This window comes from Muntiacus reevesi, chromosome 17 (assembly GCF_963930625.1).
Source record: "Muntiacus reevesi chromosome 17, mMunRee1.1, whole genome shotgun sequence".
NCBI lineage: Eukaryota > Metazoa > Chordata > Mammalia > Artiodactyla > Cervidae > Muntiacus > Muntiacus reevesi.
Window position 1 is genome coordinate 39,007,831 of NC_089265.1, and position 27,900 is coordinate 39,035,730.

Genomic DNA, 27,900 nt, shown 5'->3' on the forward strand with positions numbered 1-27,900 from the left:
AGAGCAAGAGTTCCGCTGAGCTATGGATGCTTCCAGGATGTTCTGGACTCACTGTGTCCAGGACCAACAGTGAAAAGAGGAACTCCTTCTCAACCGTGTTGGCAGCAGTGATGAGCTCACATCAGCAGGAAGAGGTAAGGCTGCTTTTCTACATCAGGGATGTGTGCGATCACTGTAGAGACCAGGTGATCCACTCAGGCGCCTCTCAGTACTTCTTAGCCCCCGTGGTCACTGCAAAAGGATCTCTAGTAGTCTTCACCTTACAAGGGTGTGATTACCAGAGTCTCAGAACCCTCAATCAAAAGATCTTTTTACCACACCTTTCTCCTGTCCATCAGTCCCTGCAGATCAGGATTTGATCAGTATTATGGCCTGAGGCTTCTGACTTAATCCTGTTCTCTCTCTCCTTGTCTTTCACAGGCTTCCCACCCTCAATACATGTCTTGGTCTCCTAATTCTATCTTGGCATCTGCTGGAAAATTCAAAGTGACATAACGGGTTTAGGTTATTGGTTAATCTTTTCGCCATCTTAAAATAAGGAGGAAAATTGAGTAGGTATATAGAGCTAGACATCATTGTTAAGTCGTGACTTAACATTTCTATAGTTTTTAAAAGCAAAATGGGAGAAATAGTTAGAAAATGATTCATTTATTAATGAGCTTGCTCAGAAATCAAGGAAATCACAAGTCAAAATTAGTCACAAATTTGCAGAGGAAATACCTTTCATAAAACCTGAAAACAAAAGTTCAGCAAAAAGTTAAACCAAAAACATGTTCATTGTTCCCATCCTTGCTAAAACCTGGTACCTGTTGCTTGAGGAGTTTTGTTCTAAGATAGCGCAGTGTTAAGTATGACTCATGGGCTTTAAGTGATACTAATCTTTGATATGATCTTTCATTAAAAGTGGTATTTTACGCTACAATCAGATACATTTTCATCTTATTGATCTGATATTTCTGTGGCTCTTAAGAGTGTCACCAAACAAGTATAATTAGGACAAGGTCAGTTTTATGTTTGGTGGTGCTGGTGGTTTGGTCACTAAGTCACGTCCAACTCTTGCAACCCCATGGAGTGTAGCCCGCCAGGCTCTTCCGTCCATGGGATTTCTCAGGCAAGAATACTGGAGTGGGTTGCCATTCCTTTCTCCAGAGGATCTTCCTGACCCAGGGGTTGAATCTGGGTCTCCTGAATTGCAGGTGGTCTCCGGCATTGCAGGTGGATTCTTTACCAACTGAGCCACCATCTTACTGATCTGATTTTTCTGTGGCTCTTAAGAATGTCATCAAAGAAAGTAAAACTAGGACAAGGTCAATTTTATGTCTACTACACAGTAACTGGAAATTCAGAATGCACAATTAATGTTTATATTTGTGCACTTCTTAGCAAATGTGTATTGAAAGACATAATCCGCTCTACTCAGAAGCAGTTCTTTTTTACTAAAGAAAAATGTGTTGCCAACTGCTCCGTTTCCATGGATTTATGATTCTAATAGGTCCTGAAAATAAAACCCAATCACTGCCAAAGTCCCACTTATGTTTTACATCAATAACATGCCCTTTATCCCTGCTTATGTATTGGGAAACACAAAAAGAACATCGTTAGTTAAAAATCCATTAGTTAAAACTTTAAAGAACTGATTTGGAGGGAGGGGAGATGTGTGGGAGCTGACACCTAACACTTTATTTTTATGAAAAAGAGGAAAATTGCACAAAATAGTAACAAATTGGGGAAAAAAAAAAAAAGCGAACTTTTTCCAGAATACATTTGAAAGCTTATAGTTCAAATTTAAACCATTTTCAGTATGTAATGATGTTAACTCACTGCAGGAGGCCTCAAGCAATAAGAGAGATACAGTTATATCTAAGACATTCTACTTAGAGAAACAAGTGCACTTTACATTTAATTTTCTAATTCTGGTGACCACAAAAAGAGGAACCAGAAGGTTACAGGGTTTAATCCTCATTTAACTGGAAAATCAAATCAAATCACCAACTTGAACTCCATTCCCTAAGTAAGCAGCTCAATTTTAGCCACATCTTAGTGTGACCTGGGGGAACTTTCCAAATTCTCAGTGGCCAGGTCCCACTTCGGACTAATTAAATCAGAATTACTGTTGTTGGGTTTTTTTTTTTTTTTTAATCCACAGGTGATTCTGATGTGTAGCCAAGATTGAGATCCACTACCTTGGATACCACAATAATTTTAAGTTTTAGCTTACTAGTTAGAGTTATTTTAAGTTTTAAACCAGATTAAATAACAAATCTCTGCTGCTGGATGAAAGCATATTTGCCAAGTTACCTGTAATTTTACTACAGTACTGGAAAAAGAATGGAATCCAAATGCTTGGTTAACAGTATGTCTGATGGTCTTCCAGTCCTGGGGGCAGCTGTGTGACTGAGTTCTAGGCGTTTAAATAGACGGGAAACACTGCCAGGTCTTCTCCTTCTGGGATGAAAGAATAGAGCCCTATTGGGAGGAAAAAAGAGGATTTCATCTTTTCTCCATTCTCCTATCTCTGAACTCTGATATAAATATGGAAACTGAGAAGCATGTGTTGCAGTCAGGAAACAATAGAGAAATAAGTCAGACAGCAAAAGACAAATATGGTGTGATCTCACTCATATATGTAATCTCAAAAACCTGAACTCATAAAAACAATAGATTGATGGTTGTCAGAGGTTGGGAGGGAAGCGGGGGCATGGAGCATAGGGAAATGGACAGGTATTAGATATTTGAAGAATTAACTTGGTTAACTGTAAAATTATAGAAAACTTTTGTTGTTGTTATCCTATGAAACTACAAGATACTTCCAACTGACTCCAAACAAATCAAACACTCAAGTCAATCTTACTGTGAAGTTTTTGACAGCACACAGATTTGATAAATAACATCATAATAATAATCTAGGACTTAGGTATGTGACTTTTTTTTCTCCCTGGTGAGAAGGCAGATGAACAGAGTTTGATGTAATAGATTAGCCAGAAAGTTTGGGGGTTTTTCAGTAACATCGGATAGAAAACCTCAAATGAACTTTTTGGCCAACCCAATATGTTTGACAGCTACATGGATCTGTCTGAGAGGATGTGGGGTGATGCAAACTGTGGTGTTGAAAATATAAATATATCTCTTTCAGGTAGGGTGTATACATGAAGATTTTATCATTATTATTGGCTAATACATACCACTCTATTTGCCTAATAGGTGCTGCACTGAACCTTCTGCCGTTCTTGTTCTGTATTCTCTCCTCCTGAGTTTTCACTGGAGGATCTGTGAATTAGAGATGGTAGTCCATAGTCAGTCATGTTAAGTTTGGAGTCAAACTGACTGGATCACAACTACTGAATGTTTCCCCTTTCTACATAATTTGACGGGTAAGACCTACTTAACTGTTCTTAGGAGACTTAAAAGAGCTTATCCAAACATAATACTTAAGGCACACAGAACGTACTTAGCAACTGTCTATGTGCTGAATAGTGCTATAGGTGTTTGGGAAGTAATGATGGTCCATGTCCTCAAGAAGCAAAGTGTAGTGAAATACCAGTCTCAAGCCTGATGCCTTAAGAGGTGGGAAACATGTGATTTGGAAGACAGTAAAATCTGATGCTTGACACCCCTGGGATCAAGTCCTATTCCTCAACTTTACCAGTGGCCCTCCAGACGATGTATCAGTGTACCATCCCGCAGAACCTATGAAAGAGACTGCTTTTGGGAACAGGATCTTTGCAGATATTATTAAGTAAGGACCTCCAAATGAGAGCATCCTTGATTATCCTGATGGGCCCTAAATCCAAAGCCAAGTGTCTTTATAATATATGGAAGACAGGAAGACATAGAAGAGAAAGACATATGAAGACAGAGGCAGAGACTGCAGTCTCTGGAATGCCTGGAACCGCTAGAAGCTGGAAGGGGCAAAGAATGCTACCCTAGAACCTTCAGAGGGTGCACAACCTTGGTACTAGCATGATTTACAGAACTGTTAGAGAATAAATTCTTTTGTTTGACCAGAGCAAGTTTGTGGTGTGTTTCTTCATCTGTAAGATGGGGATAACATCCTAACTAGTCTGATTTCCTAAAGCCTTAAGTGAGGTAACTACCGTCTGGAGGAACTCGCAGAGGTTTAAAATGGCAAGCATTTCTTGAGCGCTTGTTCAAATCATTTATTGTGCTAGGCGCTTTCCATGTATGATTTAGCCATCTATAATTTATTGATCAGGTAACCAAGGTTCAGAGAAATTGAGGGATTTGCCCGAAGCCATCCAACTAAGAAACAGAAAGAAACGAGATCGCAATCATAGCCAACTACCGAGATGTCCCTTTAATGCTCCCTGCTACCCTGATGGTGGGGAAGAGTGAAGGCAAAAAGAGAAGGGGACGACAGAGGATGAGATGTTTAGATAGCATCACTGACTCAACTGAACAAACTCCAGGAGATCACGGAGGACAGAGGAGCCTGGCGTGCTGCAGTTCATGGTATCACAAAGAGTCAGACACGATTTAGCGACTGAAGAACAAGGAGAAGCCCGGCCAGCCAACCTTCCACTTCCACAATCGGTCAGCCTTCACTAGAAGCCGCCCGCTCTGCGGCCGGGAAGGGAAAGGGTTAATGAACGTCACTTTGAGTAGCCACCAGCACGTCATTGACCACGGATACTTTCTAGGGCCAAAACTCCCGTGGCGCCGCACTCGCGCCTCTAGATGACGTCTGACTAGACGCGGACCAATAGAAAAGCCGAATTTCCGTTTTTCCGGCTACTCCCAGCCCCTTAACTCTAGCTCGGCTGAGGAAGAAGGGAAAAAGGGGGCGGAGCAAGGCGGGGAAGCGGAAGCCGCAGCGGCGGAGCCGGGCCCCGCGCCTGCCAGGGCCACACGTGTGAGGTGAGTGAGGGGGACTCCGCGGCTGCTTCGGGAGGGCCTCGCTCCCTGCCCGGTGCTGGAGTCGGAGGGTTTCTGGGGTAGAGGTTTCACCCTGTCACCCGCCGGGCGGCTTTCTGTGGCCGTCTCTGTTGGAGTTTGGGGATTGACGGGAGCCTGGGGACAAGGGCGAGTGTACAACTCGTGTCCCTACCACGCTGCCTAGAGAGTGCTGGGTTAGCCTTTATTACCTTCAGCCTCTAAAGTCCGGGTCCGGGCCAGTTCGCTTTCAGCCTTTCTGTTGCATGTTTGACACTCACTCTGCGCCCGGTCAGGGCCAGGTGCCCAGTTTGCAATCTGAATGTACAGTTGTAAGTCGTAAGCGCTGGAAAGAAACGAACTGGGTGCCGAGATAAAGGATAGGGGAGTCTAAGGAAGTGATCTTTAAGCCGAGACGCAGAGCGTGGCTGGAGGCAACCCTGAAATCTGGAGGCCCAGGGAAAACTACCTTCAGCACAGGCAGTGGCTTGAGCTGCCGTCCCTGAGGTGGGAGCTGTAGAGAGGTGGCCAAGGTAGTGAGCTGGAAGTTCAGGCATATAAGATAATGCGGGAAGGTGAGTCGAGGTTCTGTAGAACTTTGAAAGCCGTGGTGGGAGTTTTGATTTTCTCTACAACGGAAGAATATTCCTGTTTGTAGAGCACAGGAAAGGCTTATAAGCAAAGGAGAAACACAATAGGCCCGGGTTCTTTTTGGAAAATGTATGATAATTTGGAATGTTATTGATTATATAGTTGGATTATTGATGATTTTCATTAGGGCGGTGGTCGTGGAGATCGAAGTTGAAGGGTTAGAGGTGTTTTTAAAAGATTGGAGAAGACTTCCTGAAGGGTTGAATGTAGCAGAAGAAGAAGAGCAAACTACTACAGGTAAATCTTGGGTCTTTTCCTTGAACAATGGAATGGATGGTGGGCTACTGATGAAATGGGCAAAATTAGGTGAGGATGTTATTGTTTGGGGGTAGTTTTCAGTGATTATATAGTTAAAGAATTCAGTATTTCGGTTCTGTTAAGTGGAAAGTGCCTGTTAGACACTTGAAAGTTTCAGGGTAGCAGTTAGATACACAAGTCTGTAGCTCGAGGAGATGTTCCTGATGGAGAAATGCATGGGGTTCCAGCATAGAAAGTTGTAGGATTGCATGAGATCATCAGAGAGAAGTGAGGAGAGAAAGGAATGCCAGCATTCAAAAGTTGAATATTGAAAGGTCAGTATTTTCAAAGAGAAGTGCTGAGTCTGCTGAGAGGAGTCAAGATCACTCAGGATCAGTCACATGTCCTTCTGTGTCTGGGAAATCTTTACTGTTTTCTTTCATGGTTCTCTCAGCTCTGTGACTGTCAACACTTTCTGTGTATTTTGGTTATAATGCTTAAGTATGCCATGTTTTGATTTTCTCCTTGTCTGTCTCTATTACAGCACACTGATTTTTTTGTTTGTTTGTGTATGTATATTTAGAAACCCGTTACCTTTCTAGCACATAGTGTGTAGGTATTCAGTGCATTTCAAGCTCAAAATGTTAAGTAAAAGCTCATCAGAATGTGCCATAGGAATAAGGAGAATCATTTGAGAAATAAGGAAGGCATATGGAGGGAAAATGATTAGAAATTGTCATTGCCGGATTTGAAGGATGGGTACTAATCAAGAATGGCTTTAAATTTTGACTTTTGAGAAAGAATACTGAGGGAATAAAGTTTTCTTCAGTGTGGTATTGTGATGTGGGTGAATTAGGACCAAATTTTACCAGGGCTTCCCTGGTGGCTCAGCTGGTAAAGAATCCTCCTGCAATGTGGGAGACCTGGGTTCAATCCCTGGGTTGGAAAGATTGCCTGGAGGAGGGCATGGCAACCCACTCCAGTATTTGTGCCTGGAGAATCCCCATGGACAGAGGAGCCTGGCGGGCTACAGTCTGTCAGGTCCCAGAGTCGGACACAACTGAGCGACTAAGCACAGCACACAGACTGAGTTTGAAATTTTTCCTGTAAGCAGTGGGAAACTTTTGAAGGTGTTGGAGCAGGTAAATAACATGGAATAGATGTAATAATGGCCGATTAATCAGGCAGCAGGGAGTGAATCATAGCAAATTGAATCTGACAGCAGAAAACAATCTGAACAAGAGATAAAGTGTCTGAATGGAGTAATAGAAGGGAAAAAGATGATTCCAAGACACTGGAATGTGATGGTTTGATGTTATGGTACAGGGTCTACAAGCAAATGCATTTTGTTAAATGAAAGAAGCAAGACCCCAAAGGATGTATACTGTCTGATTCCATTTATATGACATTTTTGAAAGTCACAAAGCTAGAGGGTAGGAAAACAGATCAGGTGTCGTCAGGAGAGCCAGAAGAGGATGAGTGCAAAGGGGCTGCACAGGGAGCCTCTAGGAGTTGTGGGACAGTTCTGTAAGGTGCTTCGGTGGAGGATACATGACTGTGGGTTTGTCAAAATCAACACTGTACACCAAAAAAGAATGATCTTGACCCTTGGTGAATGAAAAGAAAGTCAACTGCCATGCCTGGAAATGGAATGCAGACCTAAACAAAATGAATCTAACTAGTACAGATGTATATCCAGTGGTTAAGACTCCAAGCTTCCAATGCAGGGGACTCTGAGTTTGAAGTACTGAGATCCCACATGCTATGCATCACCTGCTTGCCTCCCCACCGCCAATGACCTCACTGAAGGAGTGAAGCGAAAAGATTTGACCTAACTAACTGAAAAGCAGTGTTTTGAATGGATACTGTTTGGGAAATGACAAACTGTAAATAAATATATTGTAGCTGATAAATTTTGTTTTTACCATAACCCTGTGGCACAGGTTTCGTGTTCAAGACATTAGTGTGAACTTAATGATACAGAAATACAGGTTTCTTTGTACACAGAAGACTAATGTACATACATATATTACCTAGCCTTGTCTAGTCAAAAGACCAAGAAGCAGTGACACGCATACCTAGCACTCAGATCTCAGTACGTGGAATCAGGGTTCCTTGAAGAATGACTGACTTTAGGACCTATGCAGGGATACGAAGAGGTAAACGTGGAAGAAGTGCCAGAAATTAAAGATGTGCCAAGAAGAAAAAAGGATGGACCATGGTAAAAGGACACAGAAACTTAGAGATGTCAAAACTGGAATAGTTTTAGAAACAAAATAAAAATACTATGAGTCCATAGAGGGGATAATATTTTCTTTTTTGTTTTAATATATTTTTTAAAAATTGTTTCTGAGGTTGAACATTTTTTTAAATGTTTTTTGGTTATTTTTCTCTCTTACACTTTACTCATTTTTCTATTCATCTTCCCTTGCTGACTTCTCAGAATCCCATGTATATTTAAAGTCACTAACCTATATTATATGTGTTGCAAAAATTAATGAGGCTTCTTTAAGGAAAATCAGATTCTTAGATTCTTTTAATTTGCTAATTTAAGCCATTAATCACCAAGCACAAGCTAAAGTAAGCAGGATTTTCTAACCAGGTTGAACCACTTTTCCCTCATTAGTTATTTTCATTTAAGTGTTTCCTAAATGCCTTTCACTCCAGAACCCTTTTTTCTTGTACCTATTAATATTTTGAGAAATGTGTTGTTCTTCAATGGACAGTTCTTGCCTAGAAAGATCTGGGATTGTCAGGGATCCCTTACATCTACTCTAGAGGGTCAGCTTTAGATATTTTGAAATGAGTTGAACATGCAACTTTGGAAGGTACAGAAATAGACAACACATAGTAACTTTTGTTCTTGATAAATTCTGCTTTCTGGAGCCCTGGGCAGCTGAAGGGTTGTGTGTTATTTGCCCTGTGCACAGTGGGGTCTCAATCCAGAAGTAACCTGCTAGCCAGATTCCTTTAAAATGAAATATTCCGTATGTCAACAGTCTTATCTTGGAGGTCTTTGAAAATTATTAGTTGCCTCTAAAAGAATAACAAACATTTAAAGTTGTTTTTTGTTTTAGCTACATTGGGTTACATAGGAAACCTTTAGCTTTTAGATAATCTTTTGTATTATTTCATTAAATTTGAAAGTGATTAAGTGTAGTGTATTGTTTGTTCCTGGCTGGGGAAATGGTAATATTGTCAGTTTCTTGTCACAAAAATCCTCCTACTGTTGTCAGAAATGCAAACAATGACAGTTGTAGTCTGCTTAGTGTAAATAATGATTTATTTGTAACCTTTACCGTCACTATAATATTGCCTCCGAAACATCACTCACTAGTCAAGGTGTGTGTGTGTGGGGGGGGGGTTTGTTCTTATTTCTGTATTGGTGTCTAATTTTACTTTTTCAATCTTAACAATAGTGGTTGTGTAGTTCCTGGACTCCTCATGGACACAGATAATTTGTCCTGCGTCTGTGGTCAAGGAGTAAATGGGGCAGTGACGACTAAGGACCTTTATTGGATGAGAGCAATTTAGTGATCATCTCTGGATTTTGTTTTTGTTTTCCAGAGTTGCTATAATGGAAGTCAAAGGGAAAAAAAAATTAACAGGTAAAGATACAAAGACATCACAAGAAAAAAACAAATTTCATAAAAACAATGGTAAGATACTCAAAACATGCTTCCCATGTGGTTGTTTTGTCTCTTGGAGGGAGGGTTTGGTGGGATGAGAGGGGATGTAGCAGATTCCAATCTATTGGTGGGTTAGAGTTAGGATTAAAATAATGGACAAAGTGTCACTGTGTATGAGTGATTAGTATGTTTATTGGCAACCCAAATCTTCAGGATTTCTAATTGTGATGTCTTTACTTTTCCATCAGGTGTCAGTATTACAAAATAGAAAAGTCAAGAATTGTATCAATGACTAATTTCCTAAGCAGTCTTTGTGTTTTTTTCTTGCGCTAGAAATTTTGCAATATAAACATTTTGAATTTGTCTTGTACTTTCTAAGTTCTAAATGTTCATTTTATTCTTAGACTCCTATTATGTTGTTAACCCCCAAAATACACACACACGTGAAGACATAAATAATATCTCATTTTGTAATGTGTGCTTAAAACAGAAATATACCTACCTGACAGTAGTGGGTTATCTCTAGAATTATGAGTAGTTTTTACTATGTATTTCGATACTTTGTAGGTTTTCTATAATGAACCTATGTTATAATTTTATCATCAGAGGAAGTTTCTAAATTTTGTTGTAATTTTTTAAGTCCTTCTGTGCTCCATTTTGAGAGAAGGACAAAGTATGTTTCACTAAAAAATGTGTAATGTTCTGTGACAAATACAGCCCAGTGGATAAAAGATCCAGGCCCAGGATCATTGAACTAATAATTATTTACTATTGTCACTAGATTCAGGTTCTTCAAAGACATTCCCCAGAAAAGTTGTTAAGGAAGGTGGACCTAAAATCAGATCTAAGAACTTTGAGAAAACTGCCGCAAAACCTGGGAAAAAAGGTGTGAAGCAGTTCAAGAATAAGCAGCAAGGGGATAAAATACCAAAGAACAAATTCCAGCAGGCAAATAAATTCAGCCAGAAGAGGAAACTCCAGCCAGCCAGTGAAAGTGATGGTAAGCGCTGACTTCTTCAGCGTGGATTTTGCACAAGCCTTGCCCTGTCTCATGAGAAGAGCTGACTCATTGGAAAAGACCCTGGTGCTGGGAGGGATTGGGGGCAGGAGGAGAAGGGGACGGCAGAGGGTGAGATGGTTGCATGGCATCACCGACTCGATGGATATGAGTTTGGGTAGGCTTCGGGAGTTGGTGACGGACAGGGAGGCCCTGTGTGCTGCAGTTCATGGGGTCACAAAGAGTCGGACACGGCTGAGCGCCTGAACTGAACTGCCCTGCCCTGCCTGCACCATTGTGCACAGGGACTCTTGAAGTCTGTTGGAGACCTCCTGTTCTTGTTCCGTGACAGGCAGTATCTCGGGTAGAGATGGGAAGGTGGTAGATGGGATTAAATAAACAACAGAAAGCATCTTCTCCATTTTCCAGGGTTGCTACTAGTGTCTTTATTTTTACTTTCCAGAGTTGCTATTAGTGTCTTATTTATTTTACAAAATTGTCCTCTAGTGCTTAGAATTCCTAGGCCCTTGCTAAATTCCCCTGGCTGTGGAGTTAGGCTAAGTTGTAATGGGCTTTATACATTGGAATCTCAATGAAGCGTTCCTTTCTGTAGGCTGACGTTAATGAACTCATTCATTCAGCAAACAAATACTTGAGTTTTCTGCACACTGTCATCAAGAGACAGTGAAAAGAAATTAATACCAGTGAGGGTACAAGCCCCAGGTAATCAGCATGGAAGCCAGCCTTAAATAACCCGTGTCCTGGTGAATGAGAAACATGTAGATACTGCTGTCACAGAGTTCAGGCCATTTTAAGAGTACCAGCTTATACGGCTCAGACCTGGTAAACCGTTCCAGAGAAGGTATATAATACACACGATAGATTTGACCTGAACTGGTGCAGGCTTGGTTGCTAACTGATTAGAAATGCTGGCCAGGCTCTTCTTTGCCTATTGAAACAAACTACTAGTCTCTTCATCATGGTGATGTTCAAGGGGTGGTCTCTAACTCAGAGCGTTGCTCTCTGTTGTACAACCAGGATGTTGTGCATCTTGCTGACCTGCAGGTGCCTTCTCTGCAGCGTCAGGAGACTTCCTCTGCTGTCTTTCATTCCCTTTTTCTCCAGCATGCTGGAGCCTGACACTGCCCTTTTGCTGCCAGCTGAGACCACTGCCAAGGGGCCTTCTTAGTCCAGTCCTTTAGCCCTGGTCCTTGCTCTCTGCTCTGCTTAGGGTTGCTCACTGGAGGGAGAGCAGCCTTAAGACAGAGATGTAGGGAGAGAGGAGAGGAGGGAAATTTTCATTATTTCTCATGAGGCCTGAAAGATTTTTTCTTGGTCTAGCCCTTTTCTCTTTTCCCCTTTTCTTCCAGTTTCTATTGCATATCTACTCTTACCTTGCTTCTCTCATAGATCCTAATTCTTCCTTTCCACACTGGCATTCTTTTTTTTTTTTTTAATTTTCTTATTTTTTGGCTGTGCTGGGTCTTTGTTGTGATGTGCGGGCTTCTCGTTGCAGCCCGTGTTCTAGAGAGCATGAACTATCCAGTTACAGCTCACAGGCTTAGGTGCCCAGCAGCACGTGGGATTCCCTGACCAGGGATCGAACCCACGTTCCCTTCATCAGAAGGAGGATTCTTAACCACTGGACCACCAGGGACGTCCCCCACACTGGCATTCTTGATACCTGCATTTTAAGTGCATACACATTCTCATTAAAGAGTGCCCCTTGTTCCTTTTGCTATAGGAGATAAGTTCCCCGCATCTCAAAGTGGAACTCTGATTTTCTCATTTTAATACCAGCAACTGAGGGGGACTGGATACTAGTCATTCCCAAAATTGGTTATATCTACTGCAGCCCAACATGGCATATGTCAAGGCTGCCCAAATATTTTTACAATTAAATGAACTGTGGATCGGTTACTATCCTCTGCTGTATAGTATATGATGTCCTAATATTAATAGTAAATATGCCTCTGTTGCCTGTAATCCTCTGTTATTAGATTGCGAATAAGTAAGTGAGCAGTAAGGGGAGTAAAATACATTGTAGTATATGATATGCCATTAAAAATTACATTCTTGAGGGATATTTAGTTTCATGGAAGAATACCTAGAGTATAATAATGTTTAAGTAAAGACATCAAGGAAATTATTATTATTATTATTATTTTCCATTTATTTTTATTAGTTGGAGGCTAATTACTTTACAGTATTGTAGTGGTTTTTGCCATACATTGACATGAATCAGCCATGGATTTACATGTATTCCCCATCCCGACCCCCCCTCCCACCTCCCTCCCCCCTCATCCCATCCCTCTGGGTCATCCCAGTGCACCAGCCCCGAGCAATTGTCTCATGCATCCAACCTAGACTGGCGATCTGTTTCACACTTGATAATATACATGATGCTGTTCTCTCAGATTATCCCACCCTCGCCTTCTCCCACAGAGTCCAAAAGTCTGTTCTATACATCTATGTCTCTTTTTCTTTCTTGCATATAGGGTTACCATTACCATCTTTCTAAATTCCATATATATGCGTTAATATACTGTATTGGTGTTTATCTTTCTGGCTTACTTCACTCTGTATAATGGGCTCCAGTTTTATCCATCTCATTAGAACGGATTCAAATGTATTCTTTTTAATGGCTGAGTAATATTCCACTGTGTATATGTACCACAGCTTTTTTATCCATTCATCTGCTGATGGGCATCTAGGTTGCTTCCGTGTCCTGGCTATTATAAACAGTGCTGCGATGAACATTGGGGTGCACGTGTCTCTTTCAGATCTGGTTTCCTCGGTGTGTATGCCCAGGAGTGGGATTGCTGGGTCATATGGCAGTTCTATTTCCAGTTTTTTAAGAAATCTCCAAACTGTTCTCCATAGTGGCTGTACTAGTTTGCATTCCCACCAACAGTGTAAGAGGGTTCCCTTTTCTTCACACCCTCTCCAGCATTTATTGCTTGTAGACTTTTGGATAGCAGCCATTCTGACTGGCGTATAATGGTACCTCATTGTGGTTTTGATTTGCATTTCTCTGATAATGAGTGATGTTGAGCATTTTTCATGTGTTTGTTAGCCATCTGTATGTCGTCTTTGGAGAAAAACATCAAGGAAATTAATATAAAATTTAGTGTGGCAGGAAAAGACAAGAAGGAAATGAAATTTTAGTCTCTAGGTTTTAAGATTATAGGAGAATTTTGTTTTTTGAATTTATTTTCTAATCAGAGAAAGGGCAGTATCTAGAAATAACCTGTTCTCCTAAGGGTTCTTTACAGGGTACTCATGTAAATAATACCCATCTTATTAAGTTGTTCTTTGGCCTCATTGGGATTTTTTTTTATTCAATTAATAAGTTGCTTAGATTGTGAAGATAAAAAAATAAGCAGTAGAAAGATACTTTCATAGGATGACCCTAATTGTAGAGAACTTAGAAATTTTCACTGTGCATTGTCATGAGTTAGAGACAGCAGAGAATATTAAGTTTCAGAGCCATATCTGGGTTTACATCCTGTCTCTGCCACTTAGGAGTTATGTGACCTTGGATAGGGAGTTTATCTACCCAGTGTTTCTTTCCCTGACATGAGAGGGAATAATAACAGTACCCACCTCACAGAGCTGTTGTAAAAATTACTTAATACATAACAGCACTCAGAGTAGTGAATTTGTGACTATTGTTTTTCCTGTGTTAACTTGGACTAATTTCTGTTTTCATTGAGAATTGACTATACCTAACATGCAATGATCTTTATGTTCTAAAGTAAAATTTTATTTTTACAATGGAAAAAGATGCTTAAAATTTTTAATTGCTTTTATAATCCTTCTAGTTTCCTTTTTTTTTTCTTAATAGGTGTCCTGTTAAGAATCAATTTGTTGAATGAGTGAACAGTTGGTATCAACCAAATTTAAAATATGTAAACAGCTCAGAAAATGAAATAAAGTTTAAGTTGATAGGGAATGTTTTTCCCCCTTCTAGTTCCTACAATGAGTATTGATCTTGATTACTGATTGCCATAGGTACCAAATTTGCTGTGTTTATGGCACTGAGAATGTTAAGTGTAATTGAAAATAATTTCTGTAATGACTAGAGTCAGCAGCCAAGAAACCCAAATGGGATGAATTCAAAAAAAAGAAGAAAGAACTGAAGCAGAGCAGGCAACTCAGTGATAAAACCAACTATGACATCGTCGTTCGGGCAAAGCAAATCTGGGAGATCTTAAGAAGGTAATGCTAGCTAATGATGTCTTTATTGAGCACTTGGGGATGATGGAGGAGTAACAGTGTACTTTATAAATAGTGAGATGTCCTAAAATAAATGACATAGCACTTCGGTTATTTAGGGAGTTTTCATAACACTCCAGGAGAAGCATCACTGTCTGGATGTGTGCCCTTTACAGAAATGCGTGGAATCATTAGGATGGCATCAAGATCTGCTTAGGAAACTGTATGAGAGTTAAAATGGATTTGATGTCCTTCCTGAGAAATTTCTGAGAAAATGGAGGATAGTTCTTTTTGGCTAGGTTTTGAAATACTTGCGTATTTGGTATCTTGGATTTGTCTTATTATTTGCTTTGCTTTGAAGTTCTGGCTGTTAAGATTTAGATTGATGCATGAAATTATACCTTGTGAGATGAGTTTCTGCCTTTGAGAAAATTACTTTTCTCTAGCTGCTCTGGAATAGTAATTTTAATGTCAAAGGTTTGCTTTCTTCGAAGGGAAGATCATACTGAACTGTGTGAATGTACAAGGGTACGGTTTTTGGTTTTGTGTGTTTAAAATAATGTCTTTAGTGCTCGCTTCGGCAGCACATATACTAAAATTGGAACGATACAGAGAAGATTAGCATGGCCCCTGCGCAAGGATGACACGCAAATTTGTGAAGCGTTCCATATTTTTAGTTGAGGGTAGGATGTTTCGAAAGAACAGCATGTATACTATCTATGGTGAAACAGATCACTAGTCCAGGTGAGATGCATGAGACAAATGCTCGGGCCTGGTGCACTAGGAGGACCCAGAGGATTCGGGTGGAGAGGGAGGGGGGAGGGGGGATCGGGATGGGGAATACGTGTAACTCTATGGCTGATTCATGTCAATGTATGACAAAACCCACTGAAATGTTGTGAAGTAATTAGCCTCCAACTAATAAAATAAAAAAATAAAAATAAAAAAATAAAATAATGTCTTTACTTAAGCTATGTTTCCTGCCTCTTTTATAGAAAAGATTGTGATAAAGAGAAAAGAGTGAAGTTGATGAGTGATTTGCAGAAGTTGATTCAAGGGAAGATTAAAACTGTAAGTAGGGCGTACTCATAGTTGCAGTTTTAATAACTAAATTGACTCACTCTCAGTAAAGCATAGTTGATTATTTATTACAGATGAAATTGTTTCTGTTTTTAATATATTTGGCCTCAGTTTTCAAATACCTTTTATAATCTCTCTGAAATATTTAATAGAGACCTTACTGCTTGGAAATTGCAAAAAGACTATCAAGTATTTGGCTGTTCATTTTAAAATAATTTATTTAAAATAAATCAGTGTTCTCTTGGCTCGGCTGTTAAAGAATCTGCCTGCAATGCGGGAGACCTGGGTTTGATTTCTTGGGTTGGGAAGATCCCCTGGAGAAGGGAAAGGCTACCCACTCCAATATTCTGGCCTGGAGAATTCCCTGGACTGTATAGGCCGTGGTGTCGCCAAGAGTCAGACACAACGGAGTAACTTTCACTCACTCAGTGTTCTCTTAAAGTTATCTCAGGGAATTTATTAGTTCAACAGTGTTTGTTAGGATGTGTTACTGTGAACTCTGTAAGTTCTAAATGCTGGCTATTTTGAATGTGCAAAGCAAACATTACTTTCTTCCTTGCTTTTATAAGCATTATGCAAAGATCTTTAACATATAGTAGATTTGGGAATTTTAAAGTGATTTTCATTATTGCTATTTAATCCTGTTTTATAGTAAACTTCTGTTGATTCTTGTGTATTTGGATAAATACTTAGTGATATTTGGGCTTCCCTGATGGCTCAGATGGTAAAGAATCCACCTGCCACACAGGAGACACAAGAGATGTGGTTTCAATCCCTGGAGAAAGAAACAGCTGTCCACTCCAGTATTCTTGCCTGGAGAATTCCGTGGGCCGAGGAACCTGATGGGCAACAGTCCATGGGGTTGCCGAGTTGGAGATGACTGAATGGCTAACACTTTTACACTGTTAGTGATATTCACTTGTAAGCCAACAGACTCAGTATCTTTGGAGACCCTGAGGGCCTGCCTTTGTCATAGCATATACATAGGTCTAAACAAATGCTACATTGCAATTTGAAGGACTGTCTTCCAATAGCAAGTTTCTAGCTGCTGCTTTCTGAAAGCCAGCAAGATCTTTTTAGGATAGAACTAGCCATCTCTAACAGTAAGCTCTTTCGCTCAATTTATAAATAATGCACGCTCAAGACGCTTCTCATTTACCCTTAGGTTATTGTTACTACTGATGCCCGTGGACTTGGGAGTTAATCTGTGCCTTTAGACAGGACAGCCCATTTATTCTTTACTGTGTGCCAGCAATTATGGTAACCAGTGCATACTTTGTATCCTTTAGCTTAGGCATCATCCCTATTAGACATTTGATAAATTCAAGGGATTAGAACTTGTAAACAGTGTACCTGAAGAACTATGGACAGAGGTCCATAATATTGTACAGGAGACAGCGAACAAAACCATCCCAAAGAAAAAGAAAAGGAAGAAGTCAAAGTCGTTATCTGAGGAGGCCTTACAAATTGCTAAAGAAAGAAGAGAAGCAAGGGAGAAAGGGAATAGTATATCCAACTAAACGCAGACTTCCAAAAAACAGCACAGAGAGATAAGAATGCCTTCAATGAACTGTACATGAAACTAGAAGAAAGCAGCAGAAGGGGAAAGACTAGAGATCTCTTCAGGAAAACTGGAAATATCAAAGGAATATTTTGCCCAAAGATGGGCACAATAAACGACAGAAACAGTAGAGACCTAGTAGACACTTGAAGAGATCAAGAAGAGATGGAAAGAATACACAGAAGAATGATACAAAAAAGATCTAAGTGAACCAGATTGCTATGATGATGTGGTCAGTCACCCAGACATTCTGGAGAGCAAAGTCAAGTGGGCCTTAGGAAGCACTGCTGTTAATAAAGCTAATGGATGTGATGGAATGCCAATAAAACTATTCAAAACTCTAAAGGATGATGCCATCAAAGTGTTACATTCAATATGTCAGCAAATCTGGAAGACCCAGCAGTGGCCACAGGACTGGAAAAGGTCAATCCTCATCCCAATTCCCAAGAGGAGTAATACTCAAGAATGTGCTAACATCGGACAATTGCGCTCATCTCCCATGCTAGTAAGGTCAAGCTTAAAATCTTGCATGCTAGTCTTCAGCATTATGTTAACCAAGAATTTCCAGATGTCTAAGCAGGGTTTAGAAAAGGAAGAGGAATCAGAGAAAAAATTGCCAACATTTGCTGGATCATAGAGAAAGCTCTGGAATTCCAGAAAAACATCTACCTCTGTTTCATTGACTACGCTGAAGCCTTTGACTGTGTGGATCATAACAAACTGGAAAGCTCTTAAAGAGATGGGAATACCAGACCATCTTACCTGTCTCCTGAGAAATGTGTATGCGTTATGGAACAGGAAGCAAGTGTGGAACATCTAATTGGTTCAAGATTATGAAAGGAGTATAACAGGGCTGTCTGCTGTCACATCATGAGATGTGATATACACTGAGCACATCATGAGAAATGGCAGGTTGGATGAGTTACAGGCTGAAATCAAGATAGGTGGGAGAAATATCAACAACCTCAGATATGTGGATGATACCACTCTAATGGCAGAAAGTGAAGAGGAGCTAAAGAGCCTCTTGATGAAGGTGAAGGAGGAGAGTGGAAGAACCAGCTTAAAACTAAATATTAAGAAAACTAAGATCATGGCATCTGGCCCCATTACTGCATGGCAAATGGGGGGGGGGGGCGGGGTGCAGTGGTGGGTGGAGAACAACAACAGCATCTGGGCTCAAAGAAATTCATTCCAGAGTTGTAAGGATAGCAAGTTTCTTAACACCAACTCACTTTTAAGTCTACATCGGAAAAATACATTTAAACCACATACATTGGTTACATAGTAGGTAATCAATATATGCACAAAACAGCCTAATTTTTAAAAAAATTATTCTATTTATTTATTTATGGCTGCACTGGGTCTTTGTTGCTGCACCTGAGCTTCCTCTAGTTGGGACACACAGGGTCTACTGTAGTGGTGGTGCAAAGGCTTCTCATTGCAGTGACCTTTCGTTGCAGAGCATGGGCTCTAGGCACATGAGCTTCAGTAGTAGCAGCTCCCAGCTCTAGAACACAGGCTCAGTAGGTGTCGCACATGGGCCTAGTTGTCCCACAGTGTGTGGGATCTTCCCAGACCGGGGATTGAACCCATGTCCCCTGCATTGGCAGGTGGGTTCTTAACCACTGGACCACGAGGGAAATCTCAGACTGATTTTTTAAAATTATTTTTAAATTTTTATGAAAAAAGTCTAAACAGACCTCCCTTAAGCAAATTCTTCTGCAATCTGTGACTTTGATGAAGATACACCTTTACCTTCTGATTTGTTAGAATTAAAAAATTTAAAGACAGACTTAGGAACAGGTAATAAGCACTATTAAATTAGACTAGTATATAAAAAGTAATATTGCATGACTGATTATCTATGGTTATTGCTTTAGAAAATTGATCAGCAGGTCCATCCATGAAGATCTAATCCATCCAGTAGTTGTGAGGGGGTTAAGGTTGGAGAATCAGATTTGAAATACTTTTCTAGGAATATAACTGGATGTATATTCAGGAATTATAATGAAAATGTGAGAAATGGAGTGATTAGGTCATAATATAATTGCCAGTGTGTATCTGGATATAATTATTTATGTAGCAAGACTTTGGTTGTCAAAGCCAACCATTCCTAGATCATTTATATTAAAAAAAAAAAAAATCACAGCGTAATAGAATTTTTGCACTGGAAAATTCCTCTTTTAGGGAAAGTAACTATCAGAGAAATGAGAAATACAGTATGTGTAATGATTGTACAGATTTGGTTTGGTTTTAATTATAATGATAAAATCTTTTTTTTTTTTGATAAAATCTTTAAAAATAGTTAAATCCAGTCCTATCTCAATGCCATACAGTAGCCAGCAAAACCAAAGAGTGCCATTCTGAACAATTAAATAAAGAATTTTACTCCCAAGTAATGTAGATTTGATTAGCCATGAAGACACTATCTTTTTTTTTTCTCACAAGGAGTTGTAAAAGAGGGAGCAATACAGCATAAGTGATATGATAGAAACATACATTTTCAGGGAGAATTTGTCTAAAGGCCCCAACTGTTTTCCTACAGATTGCGTTTGCGCACGATTCAACTCGCGTGATCCAGTGTTACATTCAGTTTGGCAATGAAGAGCAAAGGAAACAGGCTTTTGAAGAACTGCGAGGTATTTCTTATATGTATTTTGTAAGCATTGGTATAAAGTTGCTTGTTTTCTCCTGAAATACTCAACACTGTGTTGAAAAAGAATTCTGTTGAGGAATAGCAGAGCGTCCTCTGCAGGACCTTTTCACTTTTTGTTTGTTTTTTGCCAGAGACAAATAGGGAGCTATTTGTTTGTGTTCCCAGGATTGTGCATTCAGTTCTGTCCTTGTTTCTGGAGGTTACCCAATCATAGTAATGTATTTTGTTTTTCAGGTGATTTGGTTGAGTTAAGTAAAGCTAAATATTCCAGAAATATTGTTAAGAAGTTTCTCATGTATGGGTGAGTTGTTTTATTTATAAAATATTTTAATTAGTTTTTTTAAGATTTGGATAACCTATTGTGTGCAAATAAATGTTTCTTAAAAATCTGTGACCATAATAGTAGCCTTAAGCAGATGTTTGCAAGGAGTATGGTCTTTAAAAAGTTATTGAAATAATGTAGAAGGTAGTATTGCCTTCTTTGACCTTACAAGTGTATCTCGAAGTCTTGGAAGAAGAGAAATGGTTATAATAAACTTGTAATTAGTCATTAGTTATTTAGAAGTTGGAGTGGTAGGAGGGGCAAGTGAGTAGACCTAACCAGGGTAAGTGGGTTAGGAAAAGTCAAGATAGGAGAATTTCCTAAACCAGGTGGAATTAATACTTGTCTTGCCCTCCCAAGTATAATAATGTGCCAAAATGTACTAACCAACAACAAAGCAGTATAGCTGGAAAATTCCTAAAAACTGTATTCCTGACTAGAATTATTGGCCTCTTGATTATTTTAGGATAGAATAGAAATACTTGTGATTAAGTCCTGTTTTAAAAGAGAATCTTGGAATATGTTTTATTCGTATTATCCTGCATCTTTGACTTTTACCTTCTCCTTTTCTCCTTCTACCCAGCTTCTTTCAAGCTAAACAGTTTCCTGATAGGAACTGACATTTATTGAGCACTTACTATGTGCTGGTTACAGTTCTCGGCGTGTCTTAACTCATTTATCCTCACAGTAACCGTATTCTTTCTATTTTATGACTGAAGAAACTGAAGCACAGAGCAGTTAAATACCTTGTTCAGGTGCTTTTAGCTGGTCAGCGGAGCCAGGTTTCAAACCTAGGCAGGCTGCCCCCCAAGTCACATAGAAAATTTGCTGGTGGTCCAGTGGTTAGGATATTTTCATTTCTGAGGGCCTGGGTTCAATCCCTGGTTGGAGAACTAAGATTCCCATAATTTGCACAGCATGGCCAAAAAGAGGGAAAAGAGCAAGGAAATGCAAGGTAGAAATGCAAGGCAATTTGATTTTCCTTCTCAGAGCATTTCTCTGGGGTAGTCACTCCCCCCCCAACACACAATGATGAGAGGTCTCAGGAGAAGTGCCGTTGTGTTTTGTCACCACCCAGCTTTCTCCCTGTATCACTTACTTTTCCTGTGGTCACATCGGATTTAGGAGTAAAGCACAGGTCGCAGAGATAATGCGAAGCTTTAAAGGCCACGTGAGGAAGCTCCTGCGGCACGCGGAAGCGTCCGCCATTGTGGAGTACGCCTACAATGACAAGGCCATCCTGGAGCAGAGGAACATGCTGACCGAAGAACTCTATGGGAACACGTTCCAGCTTTACAAGGTGATGCTTCAAGACGGCTTTTTCCTCGAGACTTACTTTTCCTTTGTGCTGTTCTTTACCTTCCCGTGCCCTATTTTCAGAATATATTTTTCCTTTGGTTGGTCCTTTAAAAGACTGTCCCCTAACCTTTATCCTCTTGGAGTGTTTTGTCTCTGGTGTATTGAGCAAGTGATCATACTTAAATTTCTCTTTCCCAGAGCATGATCTTTAAATCCCCTATAAATTAAAACTGCTTGTGTTACTCCTTCACAGGTACTCTTGAACTTCTGCACTAGAAGTACGCTTCAGTACTCCTGTTGCCACCGTAGTCAGATAGACCTAGGAAGAAGATTCTTAATCATCAGTGGGGCTTTGTAAACACCTACTAACCAGCCCCGGTTGAAGGGCATCGAACTCCGTGCTGGCTGTGGATGAGCCTTCTCTGGGTCCTACGCGGAGAGGACGCAGAGTAGAGAGACCCAACCCTGGGTGTACTACAAGGCTAGTAGTGGGACTAGGACAGTTAAGGGATCTAGTGCAGACCTTAGACGCAAGTACACACGTTGATCTCCAGGGAGATGGATTGGTTCCTGGGTTGCTTCTGCTGGGCAGGTTCAGCTCCTGGCTTGAACTTAGTGCTCCTTTGTCACAGTCCCTCTAGGAATATCCAGCTAATCACAAAACACATGGTGGCAAGAATTTGTTAACTGACTATTTGACCTTGTGAATAGGCACTTGTTAAGTGCTTGGCAGGTCTTTACTGGCTGACTTGTTGAGTTGGTTGGTTATTTAGCCTGTAAGTACGATAGTGTATATCAAATGAGAATTAGATAATCAGGAATTACTCTGAGTGTATCCACAGAGGTGCTTTTGTTATGGGAAATCTAAAAATTTATGTAAAATGACTAATTGATTTTCTTTGTTCTAAAGTTGGAGAAACATGATCAAATTTAGAGGGGTTTGATTTTTCTTCTTTTGCAGTCAGCAGATCACCCAACTCTAGACAAAGTATTAGAGGTACAGCCAGAAAAATTAGAGCTTATCATGGATGAAATGAAACAGATTCTAACTCCAATGGCCCAAAAGTAAGAAAACTTTTTTTGTTCTTTATTAACAAATAGCATTTGAAAGGGAAAAGTTTTATGTAGACTTTGCATAGGAAAGGTAAATAGTTTGCCAGTTACGGTCTACTATATAAATTGGATTGTGAGACTTAAAAGTCCATGCATGTGGCCTACTTGGCATTAGGGCATTGCTCTGAACCCTTCCTGGGTTGTGAATCCTGGTGTTTCCCTCAATTACTGACTCTGTGCCCTTTGGCAATTTAACTACTCTGTGCCTTAGTTTCCCTACCCATATAATTGTGATAATAGTATTTATTTCATAGAGTTTTATGAAAATTAAACAAGTTAATATTTCCAAAGTGCTCAGAACAGTGCTTTGCCATTAAAAACAGCTTATTTTTGCCTTCTACTTGTATATTCCATGTGAACTTATATTTGGTACCTGATCATTAACCTACACTGTACATCTGAATTCATCATGTGTCACACTAGGAGGCTTGGGTCAATTAGGTGTTGTTGCAATTGCTGATACTGTTTTGATCTGTTTAGGTTTTAACTGCTGAAATGTTTTTGTAAAACGGATATATTATAAAGGAGATGTGACCAAAAAAAAATAGCCATTAAAATATAGCCCACATGTGGATTTCTAATCACGTGTCCATTGTTGGGTAAAAGAAAGTTAATGACTTTATTTAAGAAAATTGAATATATTTTGAACAGCAATTTCATATTTTCTGATTAGGTACTAAAAATTTGTAGTCTGGTCTTGGTTGTAGATGGCACTATTTTTATAGGTCTGAAAGTTTTTTTTCAAGTCTTGGTGTTGCTGAAGATAATCTATTTATGACGAATGACATTTGCTAAAACCATTTCAGTTGTTTTGATTATTTTAGGACAACAAAGGTTACCTACCTCTGTATTATTATACTACCATTTCTGACTTTTTTTCTGTTTTCAGAGAAGCTGTGATTAAGCACTCACTGGTACATAAAGTATTTTTGGACTTTTTCACCTATGCACCCCCAAAGCTAAGATCAGTAAGTTCTTGGTTTTAGTTTTTAAATTGAAACATTGAATGCTGAGTAAAAATGTGAAATACTGCTTTGATGTATATTGGTGTTGTTTCCTTATTTAGAAAAGATAATACTCTCTACTTTCTTTGAAGAAGTCGCTTTCTTCCATTTAGACTTTTTTGTCTATGGAATTTAGTCTAAATTCCATTTAGACTTTTGCTAGAAAGACAGTAGACCTGACCATAGTTTTATCAATTCCATTGAATTTTCATATTTTAATTCCAATCTAGAGAGTATACTCTAGCTTAACATAATCAGAAAATTAACTAACACATGGAGGAATATTCAGCATTCAAGGAGTTTGAAATTCACCTTTATTGATAAAAAAAAAAAAAAAATTATATCGGTGTTAAAAGGTGACTAGAGGATACTTAGGTAAAACTAAATGGACCGTGAAAGACTGGACCTTATATGAGAGTGAAGGTAAATTGCACTGCCCTTCAAGTCAATGATGGGAGTACAGATGAGAATTCATTTAGTCCCTTGAATTTTGCTTGCTTCATCATACTGTGAACTCATTGTCCATTTGTTCTCATTCTAATAATAAGCAATAACCAAATAATGAGATTCACATTTTTTTTTTTTACAAATATGCCAGATTGAACATTCGTAGGAATTTTGGCCCTCTCAAAATTGACATGCAAAATAGTTTTCCAAGTGTAGCCACCTATCTAAGCACGTAGTTCGTAGCAGCTGCTGCTTCTCTTTGGGAGGATCGCACTTGTTTCCTGCCCAGTATCTCACAGTTCTGGATTTTCTGAGGCAGGACTTTATTTTCAGAACTGAGAAAATGGTCATTTTAATATATTCCATAAAGTCTTCATCTTTTTAGTGTTGAATGTTTTTTAGTAATAGCCAGAAAATATTTGGGAACTTAGTGTGAATATAAACAGACAAATCTTTGTGGCCTCTGCGGCATTTTCAATAGAGACTTAAAAAAAAACTTTGGAGATGAAAGACGCATGATTGGAATATATGTGTAACTCCCCAACTGGATAGCTTTGAAGAGATTTGTAAGTTTAGATCTGTAAGCTGAAAGCTGTACTCTTGAAAAGGGTTGTAAGATAGTTAAGGGTGGAATTTTTTGTTCCTTATTGATAAAAATGGGCTACTTTTTTCCTTCCTGGCAGGAGACTTTGTGTTTATTTAATATAAATTTTTAAAATTGTGAATGGACTAAACTGGCCCTGCAGCTATTAGCTGGCAGAACTCATCCTGTCTATATGCTTGTCTTCCAAATATAATTACAAAATATATATATACATTGAAAACAGAGAATAAAGGCTAAAAATAGCTAAAATTACCTCATAATACTTTAATGACTGGGTTTTACTAAAAGGTAAGTGAAGGCCTAGTCTAAATGTCAATATAGAGATTAATTTTTCTTAAGAGAAATGTTAATTAAGTGTCTTGATGGTGAATTATTAATGTGATTTCCAGAGGTGATCCATTGATAAACTAAAAGAAAAATGTTTTCAGACAAAATTATTATTTTGACTTTCTGCTCATTATATATGACTTTTTTGGAAGAATGTTTTATTTATTTTATCTAGCTTTTTAAGTTAAAAACTCTCTTCTTATATCACAGCCAGTTCTTAGATTTCTTTTTTCTTGAAAAGTCATTGAGAATATACTATATATTTACAGTTAATCCTTGAACAGTATGGGAGTTAGGGGTACTGACACTCCTGTCCTCAGTCAAAAACCCACCTGTAATCATCCCTACCCCATCAGGAATGGGGATTTATTCAACTGCAGATGGTATAGTGCTGTAGTACATATTAGTGAAAAAAATTCATGTGTAAGTGAACTTTTTTAGTTCACATCACACTCAGGGGTCCACTGTATACATACTTTTTTGAATAGACTTTGATGAAGCTCAGATATTTTAATAGAAATTGCCTGTGGGCAACAATTACTGGTCTTGATAGAAAAAGAATGTTTCTAGGAAGTGGTTATATGTATGCATGCCTGTCTACAAAATTAAAAATTAAGTTGTTTGCTACCTGTACTCTCTGCCTTTCATTCTCTGTGCATTACTGCTCCTTACTAGACAGATTGTGAAAAAGCAAAAGGAAAGAGTAAACCAAAGCCCTGACCGCATTTATTCCCCAGGAAATGATTGAAGCCATCCGAGAAGCAGTGGTGTACCTAGCACACACACACGATGGCGCCAGAGTGGCCATGCACTGCCTCTGGCATGGCACGCCCAAGGTAAGGGTCTGTCAGGAGCTGCCTCTCCTTGGACCTTTTCAGTCTCCTTGGGGTCTTGCCCTGTTGTACCTCAAGGCCTCACAGAAACTGGCTCCTCTTTGAGCCTAAAACCTCGTGTTGTCATTTTATGGGAAGGGATCTGTCAAGCAAATAAACACAGTATTTGTTGTTTAGTTGCTAAGTCGCATCCGATTTGCTTGTGACCGGATGGATTATAGCCCACCAGGCTTGTCTGTCTATAGGATTCTCTAGGCACGAATACTGGAGTGAGTTGCCATTTCTTTCTCCAGGGGATCTTCCCAACCAGAGATTGAACCTGTGTCTCCTGCGTTGCAGGCAGTTTCTTTACTACTGAGCCATCAGGGAAGCCCAAACTGTTGATACCTGTCAGTTTCTTTGATTCCTCAGTTAATGATCTTGGTGCTGGGAAGGAAGAGGAAAGAAAAGAAAATGTGCAGCCATACATTGCTCCTCTGGGTCTTAAGTACTTTGAGGGAACTGCTAGAGATCCATATTAATTATAGAAGCTTAATAGAAATGATCCTCATTTCCTTAAATGGTATAATTCTCCTTTAAACGACAGTTGTACTTTGTCCAGTTTTTAATACAAATGTAATATCTGTTCAATAAATAATGTATTGAATGCCACCTGTATGCTTGACTTTTATGCATTTGAAGACAGCTCAGATATTGGAAGAGGGATCTCAGTTTTTAGTATAAAGGAAGGTAGTTTCACCAGGCTTGCCTTGCAGCTGATAATTTCATGGTTCCATATTTATGTCTCAATGGAATGTCACAAAGAAGTCTAAGATTATAGTAGCTCTGAGAGGAATTCTTATAGTATATTGCATTTTTTTGTTCTGGCTAAATAACTGTTTTCACTAGTGAAAAGTATGCCACTCTAGTGGAGGTTTAGGATTGTATAAAATTTCTAACTATGAAATACCTTAATCTATAGTTATTCTATAATAAAACCTGTAAGTTCATTGAAACAATTTTTCTTTTTAAAGGACAGAAAAGTGATTGTGAAAACAATGAAGACTTATGTTGAAAAGGTGGCTAATGTAAGTATAAAAACTGCATATCTCTTTTAATACTTTTTAACAGTAAAATGCATTTGTATCTGTTATAGGAAATTAGAAAAATTTAGAAAATTATCAAGAAAATTACTTGTTATTTCATTTCATTTAAATCTAAATATATGCCTATACATGTATTTTTACATATTATTAAATTTACACAAAATAGTTTGTTTTTCATTTGACATTGTACTTTGGCAATTTTCCATTTTTATTAGATAATTTTGAAGACCTTAATATTTAGTCTCTGGGAAACTGCACTTCAGAAACTTGTTACCCGTTTTCATTATCATCAAAAACATAACAGAAAGTGAAACTTGTCTCTTCAATTAAATCTTTAGTGTGGTCAAAGAAAATTTTAGTTCTAAGTTTTATAATTCGTTGAAATCTTTTGGAGATGTTTTAACAGCTTTTCAAATGAAATTAGAGGATATAAAATGTGTTTCTTTTGAGGAAATAATTACTTCAAAAAATAATATCTCTATTTAAATAAACTAAATCATTTTCCATAGTAATTCTAAAATATATGTAGTAATAAGCATTAGTTTTCAATTTTTGAATTATTTTATATATTATGTTTTATAGCTTCTAATTTGCAGGTGAACTAAAAATGAGTATATCAGCAACTCTTCCCTGTAAAAAATTCCAATAAGCACTGTTGGCATCTAGTGAATACTTGATATAGTAAATGATAATTCAAACTCAGATAAATTAGATCTCTGAGATTATATACATACCTGTCATCTTCTGTAGGGTCCTAGACTAGGAAGAGAGTTAGTATAAAACCACGTAGAAGGCAGCCAACTTGCTTGGAACAAAATGGAATAAGAGATTCTCTAGTGAGTTGTTTTCAAAGTAGAAAAATTTTTATGATTCATAATTCATCATTAAATCTTCTTGTATAGCATTTTTTCTTTTTTTTTCCATTCATTTTTATTAGTTGGAGGCTA

The 27,900-nt window shown here is 38.8% G+C and overlaps 1 protein-coding gene, 1 long non-coding RNA gene and 1 other non-coding gene across 6 annotated transcripts in view; 2 read left to right on the forward strand and 1 right to left on the reverse strand.

The window, feature by feature from the left end:
* Positions 1-327: 327 nt before the first annotated feature.
* On the reverse strand, positions 328-4,577 carry LOC136148482 (uncharacterized). Of its 2 annotated transcripts, none has more exons than XR_010659506.1 (3): positions 4,414-4,577; positions 3,183-3,267; positions 328-2,466 (listed from the first exon to the last, which is right to left on the reverse strand). It is a non-coding gene; the product is annotated as an uncharacterized lncRNA (long non-coding RNA). The 2 variants fall into 2 exon arrangements; XR_010659507.1 differs by having other exon boundaries at positions 4,409-4,577.
* A 198-nt stretch (positions 4,578-4,775) lies between these two features.
* Positions 4,776-27,900, forward strand: part of PUM3 (pumilio RNA binding family member 3) — a 42,069-nt gene continuing 18,944 nt past the window's right edge. For 2 of the 3 annotated variants that reach the window (XM_065908221.1, XM_065908223.1), the window contains exons 1-13: positions 4,776-4,875; positions 5,669-5,778; positions 9,346-9,437; positions 10,189-10,407; positions 14,490-14,625; positions 15,618-15,693; positions 19,809-19,902; positions 20,154-20,220; positions 21,367-21,541; positions 22,502-22,605; positions 23,543-23,621; positions 25,773-25,871; positions 26,882-26,935. In XM_065908221.1, the coding sequence (XP_065764293.1) occupies positions 9,356-9,437; positions 10,189-10,407; positions 14,490-14,625; positions 15,618-15,693; positions 19,809-19,902; positions 20,154-20,220; positions 21,367-21,541; positions 22,502-22,605; positions 23,543-23,621; positions 25,773-25,871; positions 26,882-26,935 (1,185 nt within the window). In that variant the 5' untranslated portion in view covers positions 4,776-4,875; positions 5,669-5,778; positions 9,346-9,355. Of the gene's footprint in view, positions 4,876-5,668; positions 5,779-9,343; positions 9,438-10,188; positions 10,408-14,489; positions 14,626-15,617; positions 15,694-19,808; positions 19,903-20,153; positions 20,221-21,366; positions 21,542-22,501; positions 22,606-23,542; positions 23,622-25,772; positions 25,872-26,881; positions 26,936-27,900 lie in introns of all 3 variants that reach the window. The other variant, XM_065908222.1, reaches the window with a different exon arrangement.
* LOC136148822 (U6 spliceosomal RNA) lies at positions 15,191-15,297 on the forward strand. Its single transcript, XR_010659586.1, has one exon. It is a non-coding gene; the product is annotated as a U6 spliceosomal RNA (small nuclear RNA).